The sequence below is a fragment of the Thunnus maccoyii genome, chromosome 22 (genome assembly GCF_910596095.1).
Source record: "Thunnus maccoyii chromosome 22, fThuMac1.1, whole genome shotgun sequence".
NCBI lineage: Eukaryota > Metazoa > Chordata > Actinopteri > Scombriformes > Scombridae > Thunnus > Thunnus maccoyii.
Window position 1 is genome coordinate 19,267,804 of NC_056554.1, and position 9,775 is coordinate 19,277,578.

A 9,775-nucleotide genomic window follows, 5' to 3' on the forward strand; every position below is an offset into this window, starting at 1 on the left:
TAGAGAGGTTCACCTGCTGGGGGCTCTCCACACCGACATACTTTTTAGCGAGAGGCTCCTCTTGAACTCGGTGGATATGAGAATCAAACTTACTCGCGCCAGCGACGCCTTCTGTCTCATGTGCGCCGCAGACGGTACCTTCCGTTTAAAAATACAGGGGGCTTCTCTATTTATTAAAAAAGTTAACGTTTCCCCCGCCGTGCGTCTAGGTCATGCCTCGGCCTTACTGAGGGGGAACGCTCTCTACCCCCTGTCACGCGTCAGTGTGAAAACTTACTCCATACCCGAGAATTCCAGAGTTTGTAACCAGGAGAATCTGTTTTTGGGAACGATGCCTAAATACATCGTATTAGGCATGGTGAATCACGAGGCCTTCACAGGAAGAAGAAATCTATCCCCTTTCAATTTTCACCATTACGACGTGGAGTACTTAGCCCTGTGCCAGGATGGTAGACAGGTGCCCTCTAAAGCTTTCCAGCCTCAATTTAATCAGGGGGCTTCCGTCAGAGAGTTTTACAACATGTTCGTCGCCACAGGGAGGCATCTGAAAGATTTACCCCTGAGCATCGACAGAGAGGAATTTGAACGGGGATACTCGCTGTTTGTGTTTAATCTCACCCCCGGAGAGGACAGCGACGCACTATCCCCGGTTTCCAACGGCTCTTTAAGGCTGGAGATGAGATTTAGACAGCCTCTGCCAAACACCGTTACTCTCATCGTGTACGCCTGTTACGACTCTATTCTGGAGATTGATTCTAAACGCCAGGTATTGGTGGACTATTACTGATTTAAAAAAAAAAAAAAAAAAAAAAATGAATAACCATCAGCTGGAGAGTCTGATGCACCGAGTGCTGGGAGACGTTTTCTGCGGCGTGTGGGCTTCTGACCAGCTACCTCTACTGACACGCTCGTTTACACCACCCTCCTACTTTATCGTCAACACTCATAAAGGACATCAACCTGGGGAACATTGGTTATCTTTGACGTTGGAAGAAGATGGGACGGGGACTTTTTTTGACTCTTTTGGATTTGCTCCTGATTTTAATTACTACCCTCGTAGCATCTTACAGTTTCTGGAGAATCGCTCCAGCAAGATATTGTACCATAACCTCCAGCTTCAGAATCCTTTATCCGACGCATGTGGTCAGCATTGCGTTTATTATCTGTACCATCGCGCCTGTGGGTTGTCTTTTCAACAAGTTTTGTCTTTGTATGACGATGATGCAATAAAAAATGATCTTGAAGCATCAAACTTTGTGAAAAAATTTCAACGCTGTATTAGAAACCGTAGTAAGTTTTGTCAGCAAGGCGCTTGTTCTTTAGAAACGTTTAAACGTCGTGCTATGCTTTAAATCTTCTGTTTGTTTGTTTGTTTTGTTTGTTGCTAGAGAAAAAAAAAAAATGTAAAAAAAAAAGACGCTGTAGACTTTGCATTTGATTAATAAACATTCTTTATTGAGAAAAATCAATTATACATTTTTTTTGTCTTTTTTTCACACAAGGGGTGACCAACGCAGGGCTTTAGAGTCGATTCTAGGTTGAATCCAGCGTGGGGATAAAGATAATTTTCTTTTCTGTCTTTGAGGTACTTTTTCTTCTTCATTCTCTCTGGGCTGAATCCAGCGTGGGGATAGAGTTAACATCTTTTTCCTTCCGCGTCTCCCTCTGTCGTGGGAAAAAGAGGCCTCCTCCTCCCCCTCCTCCCTCTCCTCTCTTTCCTCCTCTTCTGATCCTAGGGCTTCCTCCCCCAATTTCAGGCGTTGGTATTGATCGCGGGCGCGGGGGTTGCGGATGGAGGATAAGGGAACGTTCGTTTCTGCCAGAGTATTTAGAAAACTTTTCCAACCTGCGGGTGGACGGGCTTGAGATTTTTTAGACCACTGCATGAGGTTTTTAAATAAATCAATCATATGAGATCCTTTTACAATCGTCCCTTTATAAATAAATTCCCCTTTAGAGGTCCACCCCTCATCACTCTCGGTTAATTTTCTCATAATGTACTCCGCATTTTTACGATCACGCGGGGCTAGACTTTTCACCACCTCTCCCATCATGTCCTCTGAGTCCTCCGGTGTTGTCTCCTCACTCCGTTCAGCTTCAGAAAGCTCGATCCCAGGATCACGCTGCAGAGTCACCGTCACCTTCTTCTCATCCTTTTGACCTTGTCTGACCAGGTTAAGATATCTCTGAAGCAGGGTGTTGTATTTTTTAATTTTTTCATGGGCGTTCAAACCCCGCTCATCCAATATCTCTCTCATTTTAACATCCAAATCACTCTCTGCCTGTTGTCTGATGGACCTCTCTGGCTGGGTCAGACGGTTTAATTGGTGGGTGGAGAGGAGATACATTTTATGCGCCTTCTTCATAGTCATCCTCTTCTAACCAGTCCTCCGATAAGATCCCCGAGTATAGGTACAACCGTCGAAAGCAGAGGTAAAAGAAAACCGCCCGACTGTTTCATCAAAGTCTGATGTTTGCGCTTCAGGCCGGCTCTTTTATCGGCCAGCAGTCTGATGAAATTTTTTTGTCTTTTTAGTTTTTTGTATTGAGCGGTAGATAAGGGGACGTTACCCTTCAAAACATTTAAAGCAATCTCACACAGAGCCTGGATAAAGTCCGAAGAACAGTAAGCCAGAATGTCCCGACGTTTTTGAGGCGTGGCGAGGTACAGAGCCTTTAACAAGGGGGGCGTTTCTTTTTAAACGCGCCGACATGGTTTCAGGAAGGTCAGAATTTTGTCTTGGGAAGGTAAACCGTGGGCCACTGATGAGGAAGCACACCCGATCTCAGTCTGTATTGTTCTGGGCAGGAAGGCGTCAGATCAACCAATAAATACCCATGAGGGGCGTTGGTAGCGTCTTCAAAACTTTCCAGGAAAAAGGGTTTTTGGGAGGGAAAAATCTGCTGAGCTAATACACTAATCTGTAATTTGTCACGCGGGTTCTTAAACAGAATCAGATAGTTACTGTTCAGACTGATGGTGCGGCTGTATTTACCCTGATGAAATACATTCTGCGTCAACATCATGACGCTCATATTTCTATGATGTCTGTATTGGGTGAAAATTTTAACCACCTCTGGGTGATCAGAGGCCTGAAAAATAACATCGTCTAGAATGATTAAATGAGTTTGATCAGGCGGGAACAGGTTTTCATCTTCAAAAGAGTCAGGAAGTCCTTCGACAAATTTGATATTTTTATTCATTTTTTTCAGTTCATCATACATGGGTTGAAAAGACGTATAAATCCACACAATGTTATCAGGTACGGAATCCATCACATGTTCACAGTTTTCCAATAACCGTTTTACAAAGAAAGTTTTTCCACACCCGCTGGGTCCTACAATCATACATGAGAAAGGTACACAAAGTCTAGGATCAAAGTTTACCTCCTCCATCATAGAAAGAAAACAACAACAAAACAAAACAAAACAAAACAAAACAAAAAAAAAGTCCCTTAATATCCGAAAGGCAGAGTCGTACCGTCAGGAAACAGGCGTCTTTTATCATACACCACCCTAAACTTCTTCTGAAATGAAGAGTTTCTCAAGAGAAACCCCCTTTTATCGCGTACCACTTGTTGGTGAGGGGTGTCAATGACACCCTCCTCCGAACGCTCCAGGTAGCCCTCCACCAGCTCCTTAACGCTATCAAAGTTGATTCGGTCACAACACTCCTGAGTCTGAGTGATCCCCTTAGCACGGAGCACAGTTTTTTTCTCTTGACGGGTTTGGTACGCGTAGCTCTTTGGACCTGCGGAGGCAAATTCTTGTATGCTGTCTCCCCCTAACTCATCCGTCAGTTGACCTAAATAGGCCCCCAGCTCCAGAGGAGTCTCTCCCTCTTTCACCACATAAACCAGGCTGTCTGTATCTGTGTAAAGAACTCTCTCCTGCAACCTCTCCAGGTAACCGTACATTTTCAAGCGGGCATATGCGGTGGTAAATGCGGCTATAAATACATTATTTACCTTACTAGGAGGTACCACACACCCCTTGCTGTAGGTCCATTGCACCATAGCGGTTTTGTCGCTGAGAAAGGAGAAGTATTTGACCTCGTACTTTCCTGAAAACACGAGGTCAAAAAATTCTTCCTCACTCTTTACCAGAGTGGTCTGAGTCAAAATGTTTTTCTGAGCAAACTTTCCCCAGAGGCTGTTTAGACATAGTTTTGACATCTGTCTCTTGGCAGGATTTACCTCAATTTTACCGACGTTCAGCCGGATACCCTGATTATCACGATACTCCCTGATGTACTTTTCCCTGCTCTCCTGATCTACGGCCTCGGGAGGATACCCCGAAGCTTCCTGCTTGCCTTTCAAAAAGGTCTGCACATAGCCTGAGAAGATAGTGTCGCTACGCTCCTCAAAGTGCCACACCTCTGTAATCTTACCTACTCTGTACCCTAGCTGAAGGGCCTTGTTAAATTCAACCGTGACCCAGACCCCCGTCAATGCCCTGTCCTCCTCATCGTGTCTGCATGCGCCCTGCTGATTGTTGATTTCTGCACAGGTGCGACAGAGAGTAAACACTAGTTTACCTTTAGACGTTTTGTAGGGTAACAAGGGTAAATAGAGCCCTCGAGGTGGGTATACGACTGCCCTGATTAGACCGTAGTAGTTTTCAGGGTTATCAAAGTCTCTGTGGATAATGACGGGATGACCTAGAGGGTAAGGATAGACGCTGTTGACGTACGGGTACAGAGAAGTGACGTCCGCGTATAATACACGCTCGTCCTCCCCCGCCGTGTACCTTAACCTGAAGGCACTCGTCCTACCGCCAAAAAGAGCCTGTCGGGGGGAGAGAGGTTCGGGAAAATCAGAGGTTTTGAGAAACTTTACTACCCCGGGGTGTGATTTTTTCATCTCGACCCACTCGTGCTCTCTCATGACATAGGTGTGTACGCCGTAAACAGACTTTAACGTCTGTATTTTCTCCTCAGTAGCCAGGTGTAGCTCCTCGTAGGGAGTGTTTGTCATTGGGCAAGTAGCGCTAGGGTCATAGCAGGTCGGGCACCCATGATAAAAGCATCCCTGAAACTCCCAGGCGTACCTCGCACCCCCCACCTCTGCATAACCATCTACATAGTACTTGCCGATTTGTTTCTCTCCTCTGTTTAGAGCGTGTTGGATGAAAACCCCCTGGGTGTAAGAAACCCATTCTAACCATTGAATGCTGGCTCTGGAGTAAGTTTTACATTGGTGCCTGTAGTTATCGGGCGAAGGTATGGCTAAGCTACGGGGAGGCAGAAAATTTGTGACAAACACCTTCATGCAAGCTGAGGCTATAGTGATGCGGCTAAAAGGGTCAACGCCTGTCTCACTCAGAAACTCCTCTCTAAATTTGATGCAGCCTGTAGAGAGGATGTCGACGTCATTTTTGCAGTAATGTATCGCCTGCTTTTTGAAATCAAAGACCCTCCGACTAGCCTCTTTATACCAGCCGTAGAACTTTTCTTGCTCGCCGCCCGTCATGCGCTCTATGCCATAATCATTGGGTGGGGGGTAGGGCCCTTTGTAGTTTAGTCGCTTCTCAGAGCTAAACTTGTGAGGAAAATACCCCTTGGTCTGATCATCGAAACCCAGCGCTTTTGGCATAGCGCTGAGACGCATGGTGAGAAAGGATAGGGAGTCTATGTATTTCAGATTAAAATCTGGATCTTCGAAGCATAGGACTTTGCTTCCCTGCATGATGATAGAGGGTTGTAAACCTAACTCTACCATACCATTAAGGAGCAGGTAGCCGTCAAATCCTCTGGAATTATGCGCTATGAATGTAGAGCCCCTATAAAGGGGTCTCCTGAAGTGCGTGAGAAAGGCTGTGACACAGTCCTGACCATAGGCCATCCACTCTAACCCTTTTAACGTTTTTGTGCATACCAGGAAGGGGACGTGCACGTGTCTATCATCAACAAATGTCTCAAAATCATAGAAGATTAATTTGTCTGTATGTTCTGAATCGCGGGGGAGAGGCTGAATGTAGCAGAGATGATTCTCGACGGCTGCCTTAGAGTCAGAGGGTAGCGCTTCCCCGCAGATTTTACATCTGGCCCGGGGACACTTGTGCTTATTAAAGCCCGTAGATGTGGGTATACAGTAAAACAGTTTGCATTTAGGGCATTTTTTCTGCAGATCACAAAGGCTGACTCGTTTTCCATCTTTCATTCGTCTCTTTTTATGCCTGACCATACAGGAGGGGGAGCGACACATTTTGTTGCAATCTTTGCATAAGACGGGCTCTCTCTTTTCCTTACTACATGTAGGATCGATGCAGACCAAGCAGTGACCGGCACAGGTGTGCTTGTGAGGGTCGTTGTATCCAATGTGGCAGTAACTGCATATGTATCTCCTCCCTGTAAATCCTTTGATGTTTTTAATACCGTAGTAATGCTCCTGAGACAGATACAGATACAGGGGTTTGTCTGATGGGGGTGAGTCCGTCTCAAATCGAGAGAGGGGGCGCTGGCCCTCGTCTCTGTACAACACCATGATTTTACGCTTCACAATCTTTTCAAACTTGGATATGTCGCTGAAGGTGACGGGGGTATGTTCGTCTAAACCGGCCAAACGTTGTAACTCTCTCCCAAAGTTTACAGCCTGGCTATCTGTAAGATTAGAATCGATCAGATGAGCTAAACTGACGGCGAAACAGAGTTGGTTGTTCGAGTTGTTTGTCACATACAGATGCGGAGCTTTCTTGGAGAGGATTTCACAGTCTAAAGTGTTTTCCAACTTTCTCTTGGCACCCCCTCTGTGATTATGTACCACCTGCACAACTAATTCTAACCCCCCATCCTCCATAATCGCTGCGTTTGATTGTACTAATTGATCCACTAAGGATTGAAAAGCCGCCATAACCGCTTCGTCGTCATTTTGATAGTTGACTGAGGTGTGTCTCTGCACATTTTCACCTATCAATTCCAACTGTAACATATCATTAGGTCTAAGCTCTGGGATCACTCTCTCTAACAGGTTTTCAAGGCTTCTCATGACTTCGCGGTAAAATGTAGCATAATCTATTACCCGCCCAATCTGAGGAAAGTTTAGAAGACTTCTCAACTCTAGATTATTGAAGCGGTCACGCCGTATGGTTTCAACGTTTATAGCGTCTACAGGATCTCTCTGATCTGGAGGGGTGGCAGGGGGAGAAGATGGAAGGGTGGGAGGGAGAGGAGAAGGAGGGGTAGCTGGGGGAGGGGGATCTGGAATCGACTCAGCTTCATGAGTCGGATTTCCCCCTCCTCCTCCTCGTTGCTCTGAGGGGTCTTCCTGACCTTCCAATTGTACCTCCAATTCATTCTGCTGTGCGGGGTCAGTGGAGGGGGTCTGATTTAAGCGGTAAAGAGCGCTGTGTAAGGGTTGAAAATAGTCTTCCTGACGGCAAATTTGTTCAAGCTCTGTTAAAGCGTCCGTAAAGTTCTCACCTACGACCGCTACTTCGTCTAATTCGAGCTCTAAAGTCCCTAGGGTCTGATTTAATTCTCTAACCGCCGTCTCTAATTCATATGGTATAACAGAGGGTTGACAAAGATTAAAAAAAGTCTCTAAATCTATTTCTTCATCCATACTCTCTTACTACAGTTTACAAAAACAAAAAAAAAAAACAAAAAAAAAAAAAAAGTTATATCATTTCACTTCATCGTTATAACATACCGACAGAAGGAAATAAGCTCTCTTGTCAGAGTCAAACGTCTGTGTTGTAGGCTTTTTCTTCCAATTACAGCTTGCCGTCGACGGTTCTGACTCCACTTTCTTCTCCGTTCCACCATCCTCATACGTCTGATGAGTCTTTCACCTCCTCTTCTCCTCTCAGAGTCATCTATCAATCGGAGATATAAATTAAAAAAAAAAAAAAAAAATCAACATTTAAGTCATACACTGTATTGAAAATGTTATTACTACCCATAGCCACAAACGGCGCTGTCTTTTTTTTTTAGCTTACACCGCACCCCTGCCGGAAATTACCCTCCTAAACCCTCCCCTCTTATCGTCTACCAATACGTCACAGGAAGCTGTGGTAAGCCGCCGGATTTCAAACTCTTACCCGATTCATTCGGACGATGCACGCTCCCCGGCCGGTTGTCCTCCGTCTCGGGCTGAAAACCGGGATGTTCTGCGTCGGGTGAGGCCGGCAGATGATGCTCCTCCGGGAGATCCGTCTCCGTCGGGGGCTGGAAAGAAGGGAGTACTACGTCGGATGATGCGGGAGGGCGATGCTCATCCTCCGGGGGATCCTCCCCCTCCGACACCGACTGTAAAGAAGGGACTTCGGCGGGAAGATCGTCCTCCCTCGCCGGCCGTGGTGAAGGGACGTTAACAGAGAGCCGTACGGAAGGATTTAAAACTTTTGTGGAAACGTTTTCCTCCTGCCCCTCATACAGGAGTTGGCGAAACGATGTGATGTCTGGAATATCTGTAAGTGTTTAAAAAAATAATAATAATAATAAAATTGTTTAACTGAACTGTTCAGAACATTGTTAAATAATGAAAGAAAAAGTATATAAAAAATACGCACTGTAGTGTGATTGTGTCAGGTTAATTTCGGCCAGATCATCTTCTGATATAGCTGTAAAAAACAGAAAAAAAATAAAAGTTTATGATAAACATGACGCAATATGTGTATTTATACTATTAATGGTATTTTTTTTTATTATTATTTTTAAATAAATAAAACATACTTACGCTCGTAAAATTCATCGAGGTCTGGGAGGTTTCTGGCGTCTGCAGGAGCCTGGTGGATTTCTGCATAAACCACTAATTATATAATAAATAAATGACTATTTTTAAAAGGTTAAAACTTTTTTAATTTTTCTTAAAATAAATGAAATATAGAGATTACCTCTCTTCATCTTGATCGGTTGGTTTTTTTGCAACGTCCTTCACTGCAGATGTGTCCCGGCAAATATTGTTGAAAGGTGCTTGAGACACGCGACTCTAGCATTTTTTATATTCTCTGTAAACAAAACCTTTTCTACAAGAAAACAATATAAAAAATCCCGCGCTCAGAAGTTCTCACACACAGAGAATAGAAGTGCAATGCGGGGGGATGTGCGCGCGTAATTTTTTCTCTTATTCATTTCTCTATTTTTCAACAGAAAATGTCATAATACCGCCGCATTTCAAAATACCCGCGCCAGACTAACATGTCTAGACACATAACTTACCAATTTCACGCTTTCCCACGATAACCTAATATATGCATAAATTAGGGTGACCTCTTGACCTTGACTTAGATCTGTCAGTATGACGTTCACACTCTCCCACGATAACCTTGCATAAATTATGCTAATTAGGGTGACCTCTTGACCTAGTGACCTCTTGACCTAGACCTGTCAGTTTGACGAAAGGGTGTACCTTATACTCTCTAAGTAGGTTTATCAGCTGAAAACACCTGCCTGCTGCAACTGAAAATGGAGCTGACGAGAGCGGCGAGACTGAACCAAAACAGCCAAGCGATTGATGGTAAGACCAAAACGATGTGAAAAAAGAAAAAAAAGTTTTAATTATCTTGGTTCAACACTGGATTTGAAATGTAAACATTCAGCATCAAATCTGGACAATCTGGGAAAAGAGATGGTGCACTGGTATATATACAACAAAATAATACGCATATATGCAACTACATTTCTCATAACTTTCAGTTGCTGCCTCAATCAGCCTCCGCACCTGCTTCCCTCAGCCAGCTGCACCTGACTGATTTAAACCGTCCCAGCAGTTCATTTACCAACCTTTTGACCGACTAAAATCTGCTTTCCACAGTGCCAAAGACCGTCTGCCTC

The 9,775-nt window shown here is 44.6% G+C and overlaps 1 protein-coding gene across 4 annotated transcripts; it reads right to left on the minus strand.

Moving 5' to 3' along the window:
• Positions 1-2,713: 2,713 nt before the first annotated feature.
• Positions 2,714-9,368, minus strand: LOC121888871. 4 transcript variants are annotated; one of them, XM_042400441.1, is made up of 5 exons: positions 8,836-9,368; positions 8,679-8,738; positions 8,512-8,562; positions 8,041-8,409; positions 2,714-7,815 (listed from the first exon to the last, which is right to left on the minus strand). In XM_042400441.1, exon 5 carries the CDS (start codon positions 7,560-7,562, stop codon positions 3,456-3,458), a length of 4,107 nt encoding a protein of 1,368 aa, XP_042256375.1. In that variant the 5' UTR covers positions 7,563-7,815; positions 8,041-8,409; positions 8,512-8,562; positions 8,679-8,738; positions 8,836-9,368; the 3' UTR covers positions 2,714-3,455. The 4 variants fall into 4 exon arrangements, with proteins under 4 accessions (XP_042256375.1, XP_042256373.1, XP_042256374.1 ...); XM_042400439.1 differs by having other exon boundaries at positions 8,679-8,750; XM_042400440.1 differs by having other exon boundaries at positions 8,679-8,773.
• Positions 9,369-9,775: the final 407 nt, after the last annotated feature.